This window comes from Microcaecilia unicolor, chromosome 5, assembly GCF_901765095.1.
Source record: "Microcaecilia unicolor chromosome 5, aMicUni1.1, whole genome shotgun sequence".
In the NCBI taxonomy this organism is placed as follows: Eukaryota; Metazoa; Chordata; class Amphibia; order Gymnophiona; family Siphonopidae; genus Microcaecilia; species Microcaecilia unicolor.
In genome coordinates this window covers 188,903,639-188,926,458 of record NC_044035.1, presented here as the reverse complement: position 1 = coordinate 188,926,458, position 22,820 = coordinate 188,903,639, and the positions used below count along the sequence as shown (strand labels likewise).

At 45.6% G+C, this 22,820-nt stretch overlaps 1 protein-coding gene across 1 annotated transcript in view; it reads right to left on the bottom strand.

Annotated features, from left to right (window-relative positions):
• CENPT (centromere protein T) overlaps nucleotides 1–22,820 on the bottom strand; it is a 568,880-nt gene that overhangs the window by 125,488 nt on the left and 420,572 nt on the right. Inside the window, 1 exon segment of the mRNA XM_030203664.1 lies at nucleotides 4,596–4,826. Coding sequence (XP_030059524.1) covers nucleotides 4,596–4,826 — 231 coding nt within the window.

The following is a 22,820-nucleotide window of genomic DNA, read 5'->3' as shown; positions in this document are numbered from 1 at the left end:
CCACCTCCCCCACTCATCAAAATGGTCACTGTCTTGATCTCATCTTCTCCTCCAGCTGTTCACCCTCTAGTTTCCTTGCCTCTGATCTTCCCCTCTCTGATCATCATCTTATAACTTTCACACTTAAATCTCCTCCCTCCCAGTCCCGTCCTATCTTATCTAATTTATCTAGGAATCTTCACGATATTGACCCTTCATCTCTATCCTCCCATGTTTCAAACCTCCTCTCTACTGTGGCACCATCCACGTCTGTTAACGAGGCTGTTTCTTCTTACAACAATGCTCTATCTTCTGCCTTAGACACACTTGCACCTTTGATGACCCGCCCTATAAGGCGTACAAAACCCCAACCTTGGCTGACTTCTAAAATCCGCTACCTACGTTCCTGTACCCGCTCCGCCGAACGCCTCTGGCGGAAATCTTGGGCCCTTGCTGATTTCTTACACTTTAGTTCATGCTGACCTCCTTCCAATCTGCTCTTTTACGCGCCAAACAGGATTATTATATCCAACTGACCAACTCTCTTGGCTCTAACCCTCGACTTCTCTTCACCACATTGAACTCTCTCCTCAAGGTGCCCCCTCCCCCTACTCCCCCCTCATTATCTCCTCAGACCCTTGCTGAATTCTTTCACGGCAAGGTTCAAAAGATAAACCTTGAATTCTCTACCTTGCCACCTCTCCCTCCACTAGTCTGTTCCCCTCTCTCTCCTTCCCATCATTCCTTTTCCTCCTTTCCTGAAGTTACTATTGAGGAAACTACACTTCTCCTTTCTTCCTCAAAATGTACCACCTGTTCCTCTGATCCCATTCCCACCCACCTTCTTAATGCCATCTCACCTGCTCTTATTCCTTTTATCTGTCACATTCTCAACCTCTCACTTTCCACTGCAACTGTCCCTACTGCCTTTAAACATGCTGTGGTCACACCTCTCCTTAAGAAGCCTTCACTCGACCCTACCTGTCCCTCTAATTGACCCATCTCCCTCCTCCCTTTTCTCTCCAAATTACTTGAGCATGCTGTTCACCACCGCTGCCTTGATTTTCTCTCCTCACATGCTATTCTTGACCCACTACAATCTGGTTTTCGTCCTCTCCACTCAACCGAAACTGCGCTTACTAAAGTCTCCAATTACCTATTACTGGCTAAATCCAGAGGTCAATATTCCATTCTCATTCTTCTTGACCTTTCCGCTGCTTTTGACACTGTCGATCACAGCATACTTTTCGATATCCTGTCCTCACTTGGATTCCAGGGCTCTGTCCTTTCCTGGTTCTCTTCCTACCTCTCCCTCCGCAGCTTCAGTGTTCACTCTGGTGGATCCTCTTCTACTTCTATCCCTCTGCCTGTCGGCGTACCTCAGGGTTCTGTTCTTGGTCCCCTCCTCTTTTCTATCTACACTTCTTCCCTTGGTTTATTAATCTCATCCCATGGCTTTTCCTACCATCTCTATGCTGATGACTCCCAAATCTACCTTTCTACCCCTGATATCTCACCTTGCATCCAAACCAAAGTTTCAGTGTGCTTGTCTGACATTGCTGTCTGGATGTCTCAACGCCACCTGAAATTAAACATGACCAAAACCGAGCTTCTCATTTTTCCCCCCAAACCCACCTCCCCGCTCCCCCCGTTTTCTATGTCTGTTGATGGCTCTCTCTCGTTCTCCCTGTCTCCTCAGCTCGAAACCTTGGGGTCATCTTTGACTCTTCTCTCTCCTTCTCTGCTCATATCCAGCAGATCGCCAAGACCTGTCGTTTCTTTCTTTACAACATCCGTAAAATCCACCCCTTTCTTTCTGAACACTCTACCAAAACCCTCATCCACACCCTTGTCACCACTCGTTTAGACTACTGCAATCTGCTTCTTGCTGGCCTCCCACTTAGTCACCTCTCCCCTCTCCAATCGGTTCAAAACTCTGCTGCCCGTCTCGTCTTCTGCCAGGGTTGCTTTATTCATACTACCCCTCTCCTCAAGTCGCTTCACTGGCTCCCTATCCGTTTCGCATCCTGTTCAAACTTCTTCTGCTAACCTATAAATGTACTCACTCTGCTGCTCCCCAGTATCTCTCCACACTCGTCCTTCCCTACACCCCTTCCCGTGTACTCCGCTCCATGGATAAATCCTTCTCATCTGTTCCCTTCTCCACTACTGCCAACTCCAGACTTCGCACCTTCTGTCTCGCTGCACCCTACGCCTGGAATAAACTTCCTGAGCCCCTACGTCTTGCCCCATCCTTGGCCACCTTTAAATCTAGACTGAAAGCCCACCTCTTTAACATTGCTTTTGACTCGTAACCACTCGCCTCCACCTACCCTCCCTCTCCTCCTTTCTGTACACATTAATTGATTTGATTACTTTATTTTTTGTCTATTAGATTGTAAGCTCTTTGAGCGGGACTGTCTTTCTTCTATGTTTGTGCAGCGCTGCGTAAGCCTTGTAGTGCTATAGAAATGCTAAATAGTAGTAGTAGTATGTTTCCTCAATACCTTGTTTCTTATGTGCTGCTCCTAATTTTATTATTTCTTATTTTTCATGTTCTTGGGTAAGAATAAAATGTTGATAATGTGAGAAGCTTCTCTTGTTTATAGTGTTTTTGGTACTTATTAAGCCGGAGGGTCTAAGAAAATCAGTTGGGGAATTTGTGGGGTTGAGGCACTGGGTTTTGGTTCCAAGATCCAGCACCAATAGGCCCAAACACCGCCTTAACCACTTTTTCCAGCAGCAAATTCCAGAGTTTAACTACACATTGAGTGAAGAAAAATTTCCTCTGATTCATTTTAAATTTACCACACTGCAGCTTCATCGCATGCCCCCTTGTCCTAGTATTTTTGGAAAGCGTAGACGCTTCACATTGACCCGTTCCATTCCACTCATTATCCTATAGACCTCAATCATATCTCCCCTCAGCCGCCTTTTCTCCAAGTTGAAAAGCCCCAGCCTCTTCAGCCTTTCCTCACAGGGAAGCCTTCCCATCCCCTGTATCATCTTTGTCGCCCTTCTCTGCACCTTTTCCAGTCCCACTATATCTTTTTTGAGGTGCGGCGACCAGAATTGAACACAATACTCGAGGTGCGGTCGCACCATGGAGTGATACAATGGCAGAATAATATCCTTATTTTTGTTTTCAATCCCTTTCCTAATGATACCCAACATTCTAGTTGCTTTCCTAGCTGCAGCAGCACATTGAGCAGAAGTTTCAATGTTATCAATGATGACACACCTAGATTCCTTTCTTGGTCCGTGACTCCCAACGCTGAACCTTGCATGACATAGTTATAGTTTAGGTTCCTCTTTCCCACATGCATCACTTTGCACTTGTTCACATTAAACATCATCTGCCATTTAGACGCCCAGTCTCCCAGGCTTCTCAAGCCTTGCATTACCATATTGGTTGAGTCTCACAGTGATGGGTTCCCTCCAGAGTAAGAAAAATCTTTTAAGCAGCCTCACATCTTGTAGTCGTATCACTGCAATTCCATTGTTTTTCTACTACACCAATGGGGAGATTAACCACAAGAGGGAACTGGATGCCTGCTGATTCTCTGGTGATCTGGATGCCTGCTGATTTTCTGGTGATCCTTAGCTGTATGTCGTAGCTACTAGACTAAGCAGCCATTGGAGCAAGTGGCGTCACATTCTCCCCCTTGTTTGCTGCTTTATATGCTTTGAAAGTTATACTCCGAATATTAGGCATTCTGCTGAAACATGGCAAGTAGAGTTTTTTTAATCATGGTTAATTTGTCCTCCTTGTTTTGTTTGTATATCTGTTTTATGATTGATGCATATTATTTGTTTGAACTTTAAATATTCTTCCACTTTAATCTTTTTCTTTTTATATTTTCATTGCCAATATTTAATAAAATTCAACTAGCTAATAAAGCAAGCTAAACTCTCCTTTCAGCAATTCTACAGCGTTGTAGTTGCAGAGGAAAAGACTTCAGAGCTCTACCTTCACTTTCAATTTTATCGCTGTGAAGGTTTCACTATCCAGAAGTCACACCCTGAACATTCGTTTCTATAGTGCGAATTTCTGGGGGCTTCTTCACAAGTCAAAAAAACCCTCTGAATTTATTATTTTTAAAATATTTTCTGTTATATGTATATTTTTTCTTTATGTTTTAAATACTCTTCTGTCAAGTTCAAAATACTTACCTTATTCAGTAGCTTTGGCTATTGGGCATGCTCTACAGCAGCTCCTGTTTCACACCGTTGCTTCTTCAGGAGCTGTACCCTTATTTTTCGTAAGTACCCTTATATTATACCCCGTCAGACTGATTTGGGCACATGCGACGGAGCGTTCTGGAAAGCTCTGTTTTGCTGTGCAAGTTTTTTCCGGTGCAAGTTTTTTCCGGTCTCCTGAGCCGTCGCAGACAACGACCCAGTTGTGAGTATAATCCAGCCTGCTTGTCCTGGGAGAATCCCTAGATATCCTCCGGTTAATACGGAGAATTCCTACCATATCTAGGGATTAAGTGACAATTATAGCTCTTTTACCCAGAAACTATCAAGAAATTCATGAAAAAGTACTGATCTTCTGTCTTCATAAACATTTGAAAAAAAATGGAGAAACTGAATGGATTGCATTCTAACTATACCTTCACACTCTGCTCCTTCAACCTTCGTCACTTGCTTTTCATAATTCTCCTCTTCTTTATCATGGATCACAGAATTATTTTGGTCACTTATAGCTCCTTTTCCAACTGAATGTGCACAAGACGTAACAAGAGTCGTGGATGTCTTCACAGAATATTGTGTGGATCTGTGACCTGATCGTCTGCTCAGGTTACAAGGTGATTCTTTCATACATGCTGCAGAAATCGGGGGAACTGGACATCCAAAAAAATGAAAAGTTAGAAAGAATATTTAACTACATGTTCCCAAATTTCTGTTCAAACGCATTAAAAAAAATGATCGTAAACTCAAGACACTTTTCCTTTAATCAAAATAAGTACTGCCCTATCATTAGTGCTGACAGATTTCCTCAGGCATAGTCATTCGCTTTTGTACCAAATTGATTTTCTAGAAAGAACCTTCTGTTTTCATGGCTACAGGAAGCATCAAATGTCTTCTTTAGACCCCTATATTTTTCAGGAATGGTTTTAAGCTTAGCTAAAGAAAAGCAGCACTGAGGCCTAGAATGTAATGTCAAATGCATACCTTTTTTTTATAAATCAATGAAATGTGGTATGTGAAAGGGGATGTCACGTCTGTGGTCGTGACCCTTCTCAGACTTACCTTATTTCTGGGGGTCAGCTTCTGAGTTGGCTTCTGTCTGTCCTTTTTGAGTTAGTTCTGTCACTGTGTGCTGGCTGCTTCCAGCGTGGCTCTAATTACTCCACTATACTGACACCTGTGTGTGTTGCCTGAGTTAGCTCTGCCTCTGTGTGCTGGCTGCTTCCAGCATGGCTCTGATTGCTCCACTATACTGCACCTGTGTATGTTGAGCCTTTCTATGATTCAGTATGCTTTCTGCCTGCTTCTTGGTTTGTGCTCCCCTCGCCCTCTGGTGACCAGAACCGGTGGCTGCCATTGACTGTCTTGCTGTCCCTACCCGTGCCCGTTCATCAGTTCGTAACCTTGGGGTCATCTTCGACTCCTCCCTCTCCTTCCCTGCACATATTCAACAGACTAATAAAACCTGTCGTTTCTTTCTCTATAACCCTGATGGCGAACCTATGACACGCGTGTCAGTACTGACACGCGTAGCCATTTTCGGTGACACGCGGCCGCATGTGGCCTCATACAGAGAAGCAGCGGCGTTCCTTGCTGACACCAGGGGGCGGATCGCGCAACCTTCCCCCCCCCCCCCAGTGAAATCACACACCCCCGGTGCATGTTTACCCGCTGGAGGGGGTGCCATGTGCGCTTCTATTGGCTCCCTCCGAGTCCTCTGCTCGTTCCCTCCCTGCTGCTCCCTCTGGCCCCCCGCCTCCTGCACAGCCGTTAGGGATCTTTGACCTCACTTCCGGCCGGCGGAGCAGAGAGCAGCGGAATGCCGTGGGGGACGCATCTCTGTGATCGCCATTACCAGCAACCACATAACCACAGGCAACCATCATCCAATCTACTGTTCTGGGGTGTCGTGGATTTCTAATTGACCATCATTACTGAGATAGGTGAGGGGGAGGCCGGGAGAGGCGAGGGCATGTGCTATGGGTGCCGTTTCCCGCCATTAGAAATAGCGGCAGCCATCTTAATTTACATAAGGTGGTCAGTTAGGCTAGTTAACCCCTAATTGCCTGCAGAGCTAACAGGCTATCTATAATTCTATCTTCTGTCACTGCCCCCTGATGGAGAACCCAAAAAATAAAAAACCAAGGTTAAGTAAAGGAAGTGGTAGTAGCAGTAGCCGACCCTTTCAAGAGACATGGACCGAGATGTATGGCATTATAGAAAAAAATGGCAGATCATTTTGGCGTTCTATGTACTGAACGGTAGTAAGCAGAACGTGGAATATAAATAGACATTTTGAAACTAATCATTCCCAGCTCTTGAAAAAAAGTGAGGATGAAAGGAAGAATACATTTCCAGGCAGCTACACTTTTATAAGAGCCAATCTAATTCCAGCCTTAAATTTGTAAAAGGTTCTACAAATTTAACATCTGCAAGTTTGAGCATTGCTCACTCATAGCTCAGCATGGAAAAGCACTCAGTGAGGGAGAATTATTAAAGAAACTCTCCTAAGATGTGCACCAGTTCTATTTCACGATATGCAGAATAAAGATGCAATTATTAAGAGAATATCTGAGTTACCACTCAGTAGAAATATCAATTGAAGATTTAGCCAATGAAATTCAGCAACAAAAAAGTCACTACTAGGCAGATTAGTTAAAGAATTCCCCCTCCCCTCACTTATCTTAGTTCACGGCACCCCCCCACACAAGTTAAATAATATCAAGACCAACAAAAGAAACCGACTGACAGATGAACAAAGAAGTCACTAAGCAGGTAAGTTAAATAATTAGTTTTTGGTTTATTAAATACAGTTATATATTACAATTATACATTTTTGTTATTAAACTATAAATATCGTGAAATTATGTTTTTTTTTTCTCGAGTGACACACCACCCGAGTTATGCTCGGTTTTTTGGCGAATTTTGACACACCAAGCTCAAAAGGTTGCCCATCACTGCTCTATAATATCAGCAAAATTCGCCCTTTCCTTTCTGAGCACACTACCAGACCCTCATCCACACTCTTATCACCTCTCACTTAGACTATTGCAACTTGCGTCTCTCAGGTCTCCCACTTAGCCATCTCTCTCCTCTTCAATCTGTTCAAAATTATGCTAGGCACGACTAATATTCCGCCAGGGTTGTTATGCTCATATTAGCCTCTCCTCAAGTCACTTCACTGGCTTCCTATCCATTTCCACATACAGTTAAAACTCCTCTTATTGACCTATAAGTGCATTCACTCTGGCAGCTCCTCAGTACCTCTCTACTCTCATCTCTCCCTACATTCCCTCCCCGGATACTCCATTCACTGGGTAAATCTCTCTTATCTGCTCCCTTCTCCTTCACTGCTAACTCCAGACTCCGTTCCTTTTATCTTGCTGCACCATATGCATGGAATAGACTTCCTGAGCCGGCACGCAAAGCTCCATCTCTGACCGTCTTCAAATCTAAGCTAAAAGCCCACCTTTTTGATGCTGCTTTTAACTCCTAACCCTTATTCACTTGTTCAAAACCCCTTATTTTATCATCCTCACTTAGTATTCCCTTATCTCGTTTGTCCTGTTGTCTGTCCTAATTAGATTGTAAGCTCTGTCGAGCAGGGACTGTCTCTTCATGTTCACGTGTACAGCACTGACGTACGTCTAGTAACGTTATAGAAATGATAAGTAGTAGTAGCTTCAGCCCAGTCTGGTCCGGATCATCCAGGCTGCCAGACTTGTCTTTCTTGTTTGTGCCCGCACGGCACCCGTAGCTGCTGTGTGATGGCTGCAGCTGAGTCTCAGCTGCTGCTGGGCTTATTAGCCATTGGAAACTTCTGTGTTTGCTTTTGCATCGCCTAAGGTCCCTAGTATGCTGGTGTGCTCTGTGCACTTCTGCCTAGTCCAGTTTATTGTCTGAGATTCTTGCCTGATTTTAGTCTAGTCTTTGGGTAGTGTACCTTGTACTATATTGCTTGTTTCCCAGTCTTGTTTCTTGTTTGTATTTCTCTGTCTAGTTCTTTGTTGTCTGTGTTTCTTGTTTAGTGGCTGCCTGGCAGCTTATCAGTTCTGTCTCTTACCTGTCTGTGTTTCCTTTCTTAGTGGCTGCTTTGCAGCGTTTAGTCCTGACCCTTAAGCCTGTCCATTTCCTGCCTAGTGTAGTTTGTTTGTGAGTCCTAGCCCAGTATCCTGCCTTGCTGCCTGTGTTTATTCCTTTCCCCTCTGACCCTTAGTCCTAACCCTGTTCAGCTAGTTGGTTTCCAGTTCCTGCCCTGTCTGGTAAGTCCTGCCAGCCACCTGCACCTGGGGGCTCAACCCCTGGGAAGGGTGTTCAAGTGCAGGTGAAGTCTAGCTGTCCCTGCCAGAGTTCTGCCTTGTCTCTGGTGTGGGGTGGTTTTGCCTGCCGCTCCTCGGCAGTGGCCCAAGGGCTCACGAACCCAGGTCTGCTTGAAAACCTGACAGGGGACAAGCATAACTGCTAAGTATAAATTAAATACTATGAATGTACAATGTGCTAGCTTCTTTTCTGTTAATTTCATACAATCTGGCTCAATAAGGCAAAATGCAAATCTTAAGCATTTATAAAAGCCAATGATAAACTTACTCCTGATGAATCTTGCACAAAAAGTGTGTACATTCTCTCCATGGGATTTGAAAAGTCTGTTTTTAATTTTTGTATGTAGAACTCCTCTATCAAAAAGGCCTGGGTCCTCCCTACCCCATGTCTGACACCTCCTAGCTTTCTTTCTGCTCAGGCTAGTCCCCTCTTCCCTCCAAGGAAGACTCACTCCTTAGCTTAGCCTGAAAACCTCCTTATGCTTGATCTGTCGCCTCCTGCAGATTCAACCTTCAGTTTTCTCTCTCTCCCCCTATTCCCAAGCAAGAAACCCAATTCTTTCTTCATCCCTCTCCTCAGACACCATTGTCACACACACACCTCCTAAAGTACGTTCTCGTCTTTCCCTCAAACCTCTCCTCCCCAAATTCCTACAACCCATACTCTCTCTCAAATTCCATGTGACACACATTTTCACCCCAAAGCATTCATCTCAGCATAACTATCTCAGACTCCTCCCCCATTCTACCTCTATTTCAACACCCCTGTAAACAAACACCCTATAGCACTCTCTCTCAATTCTCCATGCACTCACTCCTGAATACTGCTGTGGCATTCCTCTAAGCTCTCCCCATCACCCCCTGTATCAACTCTGAGCTTGGCCTCTCCTTCCACCGTGGGACACACCACCTGCTCTTCATTCCCCCCCCCCATCTCAAATTTAGCCTCTCCTGCTTCCCTTTTCCCCAACAGGCACAAACCCTCCTCCCCTAAAGCACAGCTCCAGCTCTCTCCCCCCCATCTTGCTAGAGTTTAGCACCTCTTTCTATAATCCCTGCTGTATAGCCCCCCAACCTATGGACCTCAACAATGGGACACACTAATTTCTAACATTTGCTACACCCCCCCCCCCCAACAAAGTTGTAAAAGCCATTGAGGAGGAAAAGGTTAGCTTGTTTGGATGCATCTTCCTCCACTATCACTAGGGGCTGACCACAGTATTTGAACTGTAGGGCTCAGCAATGTGTCCCCCCCCCCCCCCAATACACATTTCAGATACTATAGTTGGCCCTGAGCAATGGAGGAGATGTAGCCTGACATACAGCCAACTTTCTGGCATTATTCACCACACACACACACTTTCTGAATGTGTGCAGCATTAGTTGAGACTCTAAGATTTATTACCCTTGATGCAGGCTGATGTCAAAACATGACCATGTTGGGTTGTAGTGTAAATATATTTTATCTTGTTTGCTGGTGTCCTTGCAATCAGCCACTCCTGGAGCCAACACTCCAGCCAGTATTCCCTTTGACTTGGGATTGTCTGTAGACTGCAGTTGTCAACAGATTTTCATTGCATTCAGGCCTGGCTTTGACTAGGTCACTCAAGGGCATTCACTTTCTTCTTGCTGAGCTACTCACTGTTGCTTTTGCTCTGTGCTTAGGATCATTGTCCTGCTAAAAGGTAAATATTCATCCCAACCCCAGATCTTTGGCAAATATAAGTTTTTTCCTCAAGCATTTGCCTGTTCTTTGTACCATCCAGCTTTCCCACAATCTTCACAAGCTACCTTGTCACCATTTCTGGCAAAAGCATCCCCACAACCATGCTGCTGCTGCCACCACCATGCTTTACTGTAGGGATGGTGTTAGCTGGATGGTGCGCTCTATATGCCATCCATAGCACTCGACATCGAGACCAAAAATTCCACTTTGGTCTCAGACCACAAAACCTTCTCCCATGTGTGTGCAGTGTTTATTTATTTATTTATTTGATTTTACATCCCACATTATCCAAAAGACTTCATTGGTTCAATGTGGCTTACCATAGTGAAAGATTGATAATTATACAATGGAATATTAATAAAAGTTGTATATCATATGAAGATGAGAAACATACTTAAGTTTCATTAGTAAAATGAGCATTATAGTGGTCACTAACATAGTAACATAGTAGATGACGGCAGAAAAAGGACCTGCACGGTCCATCTAGTCTGCCCACGATAAACTCATATGTGTATACCTTACCTTGATTTGTACCTGTCTTTTTCAGGGCACAGACCGTATAAGTCTGTGCAGCAGTATTTCCCGCCTCCCAACCACCAGTCCCGCCTCCCATCACCGGCTCCGGCACAGACCCCTTATAAGTCTGCCCTCCCCCATCCTAGCCTCTCAACCACCAACCCCTCTTCCCCCCGCCACCCAATTTCAGCTAAGCTTCTGTGGATCCATTCCTTCTGCACAGGATTCCTTTATGCCTGTCCCACGCATGCTTGAATTCCGTTACTGTTTTCATCTCCAGCACCTCCCGCGGGAGGGCATTCCAAGCGTTCACCACCCTCTCCGTGAAGAAATACTTCCTGACATCTTCCTGAGTCTGCCCCCCTTCAATCTCATTTCATGTCCTCATCGTTCTACCGCCTTCCCATCTCCGGAAAAGATTCATTTGCGGATTAATACCTTTCAAATATTTGAACGTCTGTATCATATCACCCCTGTTCCTCCTTTCCTCCAGAGTATACATGTTCATGTCAGCAAGTCTCTCTTCATACGTCTTGGAACGCAACTCCCATACCATCCTCGTAGCTTTTCTTTGTACCGCTTTCCATTTTTTTTAACATCCTTCGCAAGGTACTGGCCTCCAAAACTGAACACAATACTCCAGGTGGGGCCTCACCAACGTCTTATACAGGGGCATTAAAACCTCCTTTTTTCTGCTGGTCACACCTCTCTCTTACAGCCTAGCAACCTTCTCGCTACGGCCACCGCCTTGTCGCACTGTGTCATCGCCTTTAGTCCTCAGATACTATCACCCAAGATCCCTCTCCCGTCCGTGTCTATCGGCTCTCCCCACCTAACACATTACGCCTCCCTTGGATTTCTACTCCCTAAGGCATCACTTTGCATTTCTTCGCATTGAATTTTAATTGCCAAACGTTAGACCATGTTTTCCAGCTTCTCAGATCTTTTTTCATGTTTGCCACTCCCTCCGGGTGTCCACTCTGTTGCAAATCTTGGTGTCATCTGCAAAAAGGCAAACTTTACCTTGTAACCCTTCGGCAATGTCACTCACAAATATATTGAACAGAAATGGGCCCCAGCACCGATCCCTGAGGCACTCCACTACTCCCCTTTCCCTCCTCCGAGCGAACTCCATTCACTACCACCCTCTGGCGTCTGCCCGTCAACCCATGTCCTAATCCAGTTCACCCACTTCGGGCCTATCTTCAGCCCTTCTAGTTTATTCAAGAGCCCTCCTGTGGGGAACCGTGTCAAAAGCCTTGCTGAAATCTAAGTAGATGACGTCCATAGCACGTCCTTGATTTAATTCTCCCGTCACCCAGTCAAAGAATTCAATGAGATTCGTTTGGCACGACTTCCCTTTGGTGAAACCATGTTGTCTCGGATCTTGCAACTTATTGGCTTCCAGGAAATTCACTATCCTTTCCTTCAGCATGGCTTCCATTACTTTTCCAATAACCGAAGTATGGTCTTACCGGCCTCTGTAGTTTCCAGCTTCTTCCCTATCCCCACTTTTGTGAAGAGGGACCACCTCCGCCATTCTCCAATCCCTCGGAACCTCTCCCGTCTCCAAGGATTTATTAAACTAAATAAAGAGAGAACTATCAACATATGGACAATTATATAAGACTGATACTTTAATCTGTTTAACCTTTTTGAATTGACAATTAATACAGAAACTTAGTGAAGAGGAAGTCCTTTAAAAAGTCTGCAGAAGATTAAGTAAAGCGAAGATACTTACCTGCAGCAGGTAATCTCTCGAGGACAGCACGCTGAGTGTTCTCACATGTGGGTCGAACGTCCGAATTGACCAGGAATCGCATTTTTGCAAGCAAATATAAAAAAAGTTTTGCCAGAGTCTTCTGGAGCACGTGCAGCGCGCCACGTGCATGCACGGACCGATTTCCCGCACGTCGTGTGAACGCGTTCCTCAATTAAATCAAAAAGCATAAAAAGAAACAAATAAACTCCAAAGGGGAGGTGGGGAGGGTTTCTGAGAACAATCAGCCTGCTGTCCTCGGAGAACACCTGCTACAGGTAAGTATCTTCGCTTTCTCCGAGGACAAGCAGGCTGCTTGTTCTCACATGTGGTGTAATATCCCTAGCAACCAGGCTCATTGAAAACAACGAAACATTGGTCAATTGGGCCTCTCAACAGCGGAACATAACTTAGATTGCCCTGAAACCATAAACAACTCAACGGAGAGTGCAGCCTGGAACAGACCAAAAATGGGTCTATGGGGGTGGAGTTGTATCTAAACCCCGAACAGATTCTGCAGCAGCACGACTGCCCAAACCGACTTGTCGCGTTGGGTTCCTGCTGAAGGCAGTAGTGAGATGTGAATGTGTGGACTGATGACCACGTAGCAGCCTTACAAATCTCTTCAATGGAGGCTGACTTTAAGTGAGCCACTGACGCAGCCATGGCTCTTACATTATGAGCCGTGACATGAGCCTCCGGAGTCAGCCCAGCTTGGGCATAAGTGAAGGACATGCAATCTGCTAGCCAATTGGAGATTATGCGTTTTCCGTGACGACTCCCCTCCTGTTGGAGTAAAAAAGAAAACAAACAACTGGGCTGACTGTCTGAAGGGCTTTGTCCGCTCCACGTAAAGGCCAATGCTCCTCTTGCAGTCCAAGGTGTGCAAACTGTTTTCTTTTTTTTTTGTATTTATTATTATTATTTATAATTATTTTACATATTTATCAAGCATTCCAACTTGACCAGAAAGGTACTTCATCAAGAAAAGGAACAAAAACAAATACATTCATATAATGTTAAGGTTATAGTTTACCAGATTTGAGTACTCTCAAGTCCTCAATTTATGATCCAAGAATTTCACATGTGGAATATTAAAGAAAAAATAATAAGACGACATATTGAACCTGTCTAAACAAAGAGTTCTAATTTCGTTCTGGGCTCTATTTATGTTAATATTATCTCACTTAACATATAGTCCTCAAGATCTTCTGGCAGCAAGAAATTCTGTAAGTTGTGAGGATTCGTAAAAAAACATACTTCACTGACTGGTAACAGATTACACACTTGCAGGGATAAACGCAAGTAGAAAGTGGCTCCCAGCTGGAGGACTCCTGGCTTTAAAAGCAAAATTGCCTACGTCTTCTTTGTGTTTCCTTAGAAACGTCAGGAAATATGCGTATTTTAATCCCATAATTCTTTGTCTTTATTTTTAAAAATTGTCTCATAATCCAATATTTTATCTGGAGGAAAAGCAACTGTTACCAACACTGTTGCTGGGCAAACTAATTCCACAGTTGGAGCCTCTAGTATTGCGGAAACTTCTAACGATTGATCCACCTGTTGTATAGGATCAGAAGAAATTCCAGGCGCCTTAGTTGGTAAATAATACGCCTGAATTAAAGGAGGAAGAGAATCCTCCGCATCCCCAGGTCTCTTTTAAAATATCTTTTCAACAGTTCCCTAGGAGCAATTGTTATTGTCCTAGGGAAATTTAAGAATCTCAAATTATTAGCCCTCTGGGAGATTTCCAGAAATTCAATCTTCCTTCTCATATTAATACAGTCTTCAGTTACAGTTGTTTGTAGCTTCTGTGTTTTTTCTATAAGTTCCAGTTGATTTTTTATATTCTTTGATAATTCTTTCCTTTCATTTTCCACAATTACTACTGTTTCTTCTAATTTCTTTACTCGGGATTCTAATACTTGAACTTGAGGACATAAGACTTTACCTAAGTTGACTATCAAAAGCCACAGATTTTCCAGGATCACTTCTGGCTGGCTTAGCTTCTAGAAAAGCAAGAGTGTTTAAAGTCTGTGCCCCTTCAGCTGGAGTACTTTACTGATTGCATTGCTGTTGCACTCAGAGGATCTCCCGCAGGCAAAGCTGTAAATTCTTGGGCTAAAGAAAGGCTGAAGCTTCCTTCAGCATTTTTACTTCCTCTGGGCGAGCTTTCTATGTTCCCCCATAGCTCCACTGCTGAAACACTTCCTGGTTGCAGTGGAGACGCGCCGCCACCGGGAGAGAACGCCCCGGGGCTGAGGGGACGAGTACGCAGGTCAGGATCTCAGAGAGAAGTCATGCACTGGCGACGTTCTTGGAGCTTCCACCTATTCCAGCGTCGCAAGCGTGCTGTTATCTGACCTCATGGAACTACGGATCTCCGCAAAAGGTATCTAACGTACCCGATGTCAGAGTGCTAGGTCGGCTTGGGGAGCTGCGGCTGGCCGATTTCCCTCTGCGTTTCAGCATAGCGGACAATCAAGGAGCGGGGGATCAGCGTCAGGTTCTTTCTGCCATCTTGGATCAGTGCAAACTGTTTTCGCCAGGGCAGGTATGAGGACGCGGAAAAGATTGTTGGCAAGACAATTGACTGTTCAGATGGAGCTCGGACACCACCTTTGGCAGAAATTTAAGGTGCATGCGGAGCACGACTCTGTTGTGATGAAATTTGATATAAGGTGCATGTACTGGATTTTCAAAAGGCGTTTGACAAAAGTGCCTCATGAAGACTCCTGAGGAAACTGAAGAGTCATGGGATCGGAGGTAGGGTATTACTATGGATTAAGAGCTGGTTTGAAAGATAGGAAGCAAAGAGTAGGGTTGAATGGTCAGTATTCTCAGTGGAGAATGGTAGTTAGTGGGGTCCCCGCAGGGGTCTGTGTTGGGACCGCTGCTTTTAACATATTTATAAATGACCTAGAGATGGGAGTAACTAGTGAGGTAATTAAATTCGCAGATGACACAAAATTATTCAAGGTCGAGTGTGAAAGATTACAGGAGGACCTCGCGGAGACGGGGAATTGGCGTGCAAGTGGCAGATGAAGTTCAATGTTGACAAGTGCAAAGTGATGCATGTGGGTAAGAGGAACCCGAATTACAGCTATGTTCATGCAAGGTTCCGTGTGTTAGAAGTTACGGACCTAGAAAGGATACTGGAGTAATCGTTGATAAACATTAAAAAACATCTGCCCAGTGTGCTGCGGTGGCTAAGAAAGCGCAAAGATGTGAGTATTATGTTGAGTATTATTAGGAAGGGATGGAAACAAACAATGAGGATGTTATAATGCCGTGTATCTCTCATGGTGCGACTGCACCTCCAAATTCTGGTCGCCGCATCTGCAAAAAAAGATTAAAGGAATTAGAAAAGGTGCAGAGAAGGACGGTGAAAATGATAAAGGAATGGAACGACTTCCATATGAGGAAAAGCTGAGAAGGTTGGGCCTCTCAGCTTGGAGAAAGGCGGCTGAGGGGGTGATATGATAGAAGTCTACAAGATAATGAGCGCAGTAGAGTGGACGATGGAAGCGATTGTTTACACGTTTCAAACCACACAAATCTTCAGGTGCTGGAACTGAACCAAAACGCCTGCAAAGGAAAGGTTAATTCTGACCTCTAAATCCAAAACTGCTCAACTAACTGGTTTTTAGGTGAGCTACCTGATAATCTCTTTAAATTTTTAATGCTTATTGCTTAATAAATTTAATTAGCACTGTGAAACCCTCTCTCTCTTTCTGGCTTTCTTTCTTTTCTTGCTGTTCCTGCCAAAACTCTGATAGAGAGGAACTCTATAATTATTGGGAATTTAGACCTTATTTTAAAAGGAAAGTTAGCAATATCTAGGGCAGTTTTAAAAGTTAAATCAATTGAAAATTCTTGCTCAGACTGGACCTTTGGGTCCATTCAACTAGAGTATTCCCTTGATAACAGCACTTGGGCTGACACTTTGGAACTATAGACCCCCGACACAATTGGAAGAACTAGATAAGATCTGATCGCTGATATCAAAAGTTGGGGAAAAAAAGAGAGGTGCTGTTGTTGGGAGATTTTAATCTGCCAGATGTAGATTGGAAGGTTCCATCTGCAAAATCGGAAAGAAGTAGAGAGATTGTGGATGCTTTCCAAAGTGCTCTGCTCAGACAAATGGTGACCGAACCCACGAGGGAGGGAGCCAGAATTGGATCTGGTGCTCACAAATGGGGATAGTGTGTCAAATGTCCAAGTGGCTGCACACCTGGGGAAACAGTGACCATCAAACGGTTTGTTTTGATGTAACGGCTCATGTGGATAGCAGCCACTCTAACTCAAAGTCCTGGATTTCAAGCGAGCTGACTTAACAAATGGGAGAATACCTGAGGAAGGAGCTGATGGGCTGGGAGGACATACGAGAAGTGGAAGGACAGTGGTCCAGGCTAAAAGAAGTAATAAACAGGGCCACAGACCTTTATGTAAGGAGAGTAAATAAAAGCAAGAGAAAAAGGAAACCGATATGGTTCTCAAAGCAAGTGGCTGAGAAAATAAAGATTAAAGAGTTAGCGTTCCAGAAATATAGAACACGGGGAGGAATACCGGATGAAACTGAAAGAAGCCAAGAGAGAGGTACGTCTGGCGAAGGCGCAAGCGGAAGAACAAATGGCTAGAAATGTAAGGAGGGGGGAGACAAAAACTTCTTCATGTATATTAGTGAAAGGAGAAAGATTATAAGGGAATTGTGAGACTAAAGATACAACAAAACGCTATGTAGAAAATGATGAAGAAAAAGCCAATTTGCTAAATAGATACTTTGTTCTGTTTTCACTGAAGAAAAACCCTGGGGAAGGACCGACGAGGGGACTGGCAAAAGTACACCATGAGAATGAGGTGGATAAAGCGCCATTCACGGAAGAGAGTGTGTATCAACAACTTGGAAAGCTAAAGGTGGACAAAGCCATGGGGCCGGACGGGATCCACCCCAGAATACTGAGGGCGCTCAGAGAGGTTCTGGCGGGTCCTCTTAAAGACTTGTTTATAAATCCTTGGAGACGGGAGAGGTTCCGAGGGATTGGAGAACGGCGGAGGTGGTCCCTCTTCACAAAAGTGGTGATAGGGAAAAAGCTGGAAACTACAGGCCAGTAAGCCTCACTTCGGTTATTGAAAAGTAATGGAAGCGATGCTGAAGGTAAAGGATAGTGAATGTCCTGGAAGCCAATAAGTTGCAAGATCCGAGACAACATGGTTTCACCAAAGGGAAATCGTGCCTAACGAATCTCATTGAATTCTTTGACTGGGTGACAGGAGAATTAAATCAAAGACGTGCTATGGACGTCATCTACTTAGATTCAGCAGGCTTTTGACACGGTTCCCCATAGGAGGCTCTTAGAATAACTAGGACGGCCTGAAGATAGGACCCGAAGTGGTGAACTGGATTAGGAAACTGGTTGACGGACAGACGCCAGAGGGTGGTGGTGATGGAGTTCGCTCGGAGGGAAAGGTGAGTAGTGGAGTGCCTCAGGGATCGGTGCTGGGGCCCATTCTGTTCAATATATTTGTGAGTGACATTGCCGAAGGGTTACAAGGTAAAGTTTGCCTTTTTGCGGATTGCACCAAGATTTCCAACAGAGTGGACACCCCGGAGGGAGTGGAAAACATGAAAAAAGATCTGAAGAAGCTAGAAGAATGGTCTAACGTTTCAATTAAAATTCAATGCGAAGAAATGCAAAATGATGCACTTAGGGAGTAGAAATCCAAGGGAGACGTATGTGTTAGGCGGGGAGAGTCTGATAGGCACGGACGGGGAAAGGGATCTTGGGGTGATAGTATCTGAGGACCTGAAGGCGACGAAACAGTGCGACAAGGCGGTGGCCGTAGCTAGAAGATTGCTATGCTGTATAGAGAGAGGAGTGACCAGCAGAAGAAAGGAGGTTTTAATGCCCCTGTATAAGACGTTGGTGAGGCACCACCTGGAGTATTGTGTTCAGTTTTGGAGGCCGTACCTTGCGAAGGATGTTAAAAAAAATGGAAGCGGTACAAAGAAAAGCTACGAGGATGGTATGGGATTTACGTTCCAAGACGTATGAAGAGAGGCTTGCTGACCTGAACATGTACATCCTGGAGGAAAGGAGGAACAGGGGTGATATGATACAGACGTTCAAATATTTGAAAGGTATTAATCCGCAAACAAATCTTTTCCAGAGATGGGAAGGCGGTAGAACGAGAGGACATGAAATGAGATTGAAGGGGGGCAGACTCAGGAAATATGTCAGGAAGTATTTTTCATGGAGAGGGTGGTGGACGCTTGGAAATGCCCTCCCGCGGGAGGTGGTGGGATGAAACGGTAACGGAGTCAAACATGCGTGGATATGCTAGAGGAATCCTGTGCAGAAGGAATGGATCATCAGAATCTTAGCTGAAATTGGGTGGCGGAGCAGGTGGGGGAAGAGGGGTTGTGATTGGGAGGATCAGGATAGGGGAGGGCAGACTTGTACGTTCTGTACCAGAGCCGGTGATGGGAGGCGGGAAATTACTGCTGGGCAGACTTATATGTCTGTGCCCTGAAAAGGACAGGTACAAATTCAAGGTAAGGTATACACATATGAGTTTGTCTTGGGCAGGACTGGATGGACCAATGCAGGTCTTTTTCTGCCGTCATCTACTATGTTACTATTGTTAACCAGGGGGACACAAGATGAAGCTAGAATATGGTAGATTTAAAACAAATAGGAGAAAGTTTTTCTTCACTCAGCGTGTAGACTGCTGGAACTCGTTGCCGGAGAATGTAGTGACAGCAGCTGCCCTTACGGAATTTAAAGGGGGTTTGGGACGATTCCTGAGGGAAAAGTCCATTGAACATTATTAATTTTTTTTTTGGGGGGGGGGGGGGGGTGCCAGGTTTTGAAGCCTGGATTGGCCACTGTCAGAGACAGTGATGCTGGGCTTGATGGACCGAGGGTCTTTCACCAGTATGGCGGTGCTTATGCTTATGTACTAAGGCCTGAAGCTCAGTGACCCTACGAGCTACCAAGAAAACGACCTTCCAGGTCAAGTACTTCAGATGGCAGGAATTCAGTGGCTCAAAGGGAGCTTTCATCAGCTGGGTGAGAACGACGTTGAGAATCCCATGACACTGTGGGAGGTTGAAAGGGGGCTTTGACCAAAAGCAAACCTCTCATGAAGCGAACAACTAAAGGCTGTCCAGAGACAGGCTTACCCTCTACACGGCAATGATAAGCACTAATCGCACTATAGGTGAACAGTTTAAGGAGTTGGTCTTGAGGACCAGACTCTGACAGTGTAGAAGGTATTCAAGCAGGGTCTGTGTAGGACAAGAAAGAGGATCTAGGGCCTTGCTGTCACACTGGACGGCAAACCTCCTCCATTTGAAAAAGAAAACCTTCGTGGTATCTTTTGTGGAAGCAAGCAAGGCTCAGGGAGACCACCCTCTGAAAGACCTAAGGAGGCAACTTCTAAAGTTCTCAACATCCAGGCCGTGAGAGCCAGAAGACAAGAGGTTGGGATGTAGAAGAGACCCCTCGTTCTGGGGTGATGAGGGTCGGAAACACTCAATCTCCACGGTTCTTCGGAGGACAACTCCACAAGGAAGAGGAACCAAATCTGATGCGGACCAAAAAGGAGCAATCAGAATCTGGTGCCTCGGTCTTGCTTGAGGTTCAACAAAGTCTTCCCCACCAGAGGTAAGGGAGGGATAAGGCATACAGCAGGCCATCCCCCATTGCAGGAGAAAGGCATCTGCGCTAGTCTGTCGTGGGCCTGAAACAGAACTGAGGACCTTTTGATTGATCTGAGTGGCAAAAAGATCCACTGAGGGGGTGCCCCACGCTCGGAAGATCTTGCAACTACGCCCATTTCAGTGACCACTCGTGAGGTTGCATTATCCTGCTCAAACCTGTCGGCCAGACTGTTGTTTATGCCGGCCAGATAAGGGCTTGGAGAAAACTACCTGTGACGGCGAGCCCAAAGCCACATCTGGACGCTTCCTGATACAGAGGGTGAGATCCAGTGCCCCCCTGCTTGTGATGTAAAACATGGCAACCTGATTGTCTGTCTGATTAAGATTACTCGGTGTGGACAGCCGATCTCTGAAAGCCTTTAGAGTGTTCCAGATCGCTCTTAATTCCAGAAGGTTGATTTGCAGACCTCTTTCCTGAAAGGACACAGTCTCCTTGAGTGTTGGAGCCCATCTACATGAGCCCCCCACACCCCAAGGAGAGATGCATCCGTCGTCAGCACTTTTCGTGGCTGGGAACTTGGAATGGTCCTGCCCATGGTCAAATTGGATGACATCGTCCACCACTGAAGAGAATTTCAAAAATTCAGTGGACAGTTGTATTACATCCTCTAGATCCCCCGCAGCTTGAAACCACTGGGAAACCAGGGTCCATTGAGCTGATCTCATATGTAGGCGTGCCATGGGCGTGGAACGGTGGATGGAAGCGTCTGTTCACGCTTTCCAAAATACTAGGACTACGGGGCATTCGATCAAACTACAGTGTAGTAAATTTAAAACAATAGGAGGGAAAAATGTTTTCTTCACCCAACATGTAATTAAACTCTGGAATTCGTTGCCGGAGAACGTAGTTGAAGGTGGTTAGCTTGGAAGAGTTTAAAAAGGGGTTAGAACGGTTTCCTAAAGGACAAGTCCACTAACTGCTACTAAATGGACCTTGGGAAAAATCCACAATTTCGGGAATACAAACTTGTATAAAATGTTTGGTACGTTTGGTTAGCTTGCCAGGTGCCCTTGACCTGGATTGGCTGCTGTCGGGGACAGGATGCTGGGCTCGATGGACCTTTAGTCTTTTCCCAGTATGGCATTACTTATGTACTTATGTGGAAGCCATGTGCCCCAGAAGTCTCAACATCTGCCGAGCCGTGACCTGCTGAGACACTCAAACCATGGCCACCAGGGACAGAAGGTTGTCCATCCATGCCTCGGGAAGATAAGCTCGAGCTGTCTGAGTGTCCAGGAGCGCTCCAATGAATTCCAATTTTTGGACTGGGGTGAGATGGGATAATTGATGACGACCCCCAGTAGCTCCAGCACCTGAATAGTCATTCACATGGACTCCAGAGCACCTTCCTTCGAGGTGCTCTTCACCAGCCAATCGTTGAGATAAGGAAACACTTGCACTCCAAGCCTGCGTAGCGAAGCTGCGACTGCAGCTAGGCATTTGGTAAACACTCTGGGTGCAGACGCCAGGCCAAAAGGCAGTACACGGTACTGAAAGTGCTGTGTTTCCAGTCGAAATTGAAGATGCTTCCTGTGAGCTGGAAGTATCGAGATGTGTGTGTAAGAATCATTTAAGTCCAGAGAGCATAGCCAATCATTTGACTGAATTATGGGGAGAAGGGTGACCAGGTAAACCACCCTGAACTTTTCTTGAAAAATAAATTTGTTCAGGGCCCTTAGGTCTAGGATGGGACGCATTCCCCCCCCCCCCCCCCCCCCCCCCCCCCCCCGTTTTCTTTTGCACTAGGAAGTATCTGGAATAGAATCCCAGCCCTTCTTCCCCTTTTGGAACGGGTTTGACCGCTTGGGCCTGTAGAAGGGCGGAGAGTCTCTCTGCAATACCTGCTTGTGCTGGGAGCTGTAGGATTGAGCTCCCGGTGGGCAATTTGAAAGTTTGGAAATCAGATTGAGGGTGTATCCTAACCGGACTATTTGAAGAACCCACCTGTCAGAGGTTATAAGAGGCCACCTTTGGTGAAAAAACATTAACCTCCCCCCAACCGGCAAGTTGTCTGGTACGGACACGTTTACAGAGGCTATGCTGAACTGGAGCCAGTCAAAAGCCCGTCCATTGCTTTTGCTGGGGAGCTGCGTTGACGAAAACGAGCGCGCTGGGACTGAGCCTGGGTAGGCTGCCGAGCAGCGTACCTACGCCTAGCATAGGAATAGGGAGCACTCCTCTTCCCTCCAAAAAACCTCCTAGATGAGGAGGTAGTAGCAGAAGACGCCCGGCGAGAGAGAGAATCCATAGCATCATTGTGCTTCTTGATCTGGTCAACAAGATCCTCTACTTTCTCACCAAAAAGGTTATCCCCCCGGCAAGGAACATCCGCCATCCGCTGCTGGACCGAATGATCCAGGTCAGAGACATGCAGCCATGAGAGTCTGTGCATCACTATACCTTGGGCAGCGATCCTGGATGCTACATCAAAAGTGTCGAACGTACCCCTGGCCAGGAATTTACGACACGCCTTCTGCTGCCTGACCACCTGGCGAAAAGGTCCGGCCTGCTCCGGAGGGAGAGTATCAACCAAGATGGACAGTTGCCTCACCAAGTTCTGCAAGTGGACGCTCATGAAGAGATGGTATGTTTGGATCTTG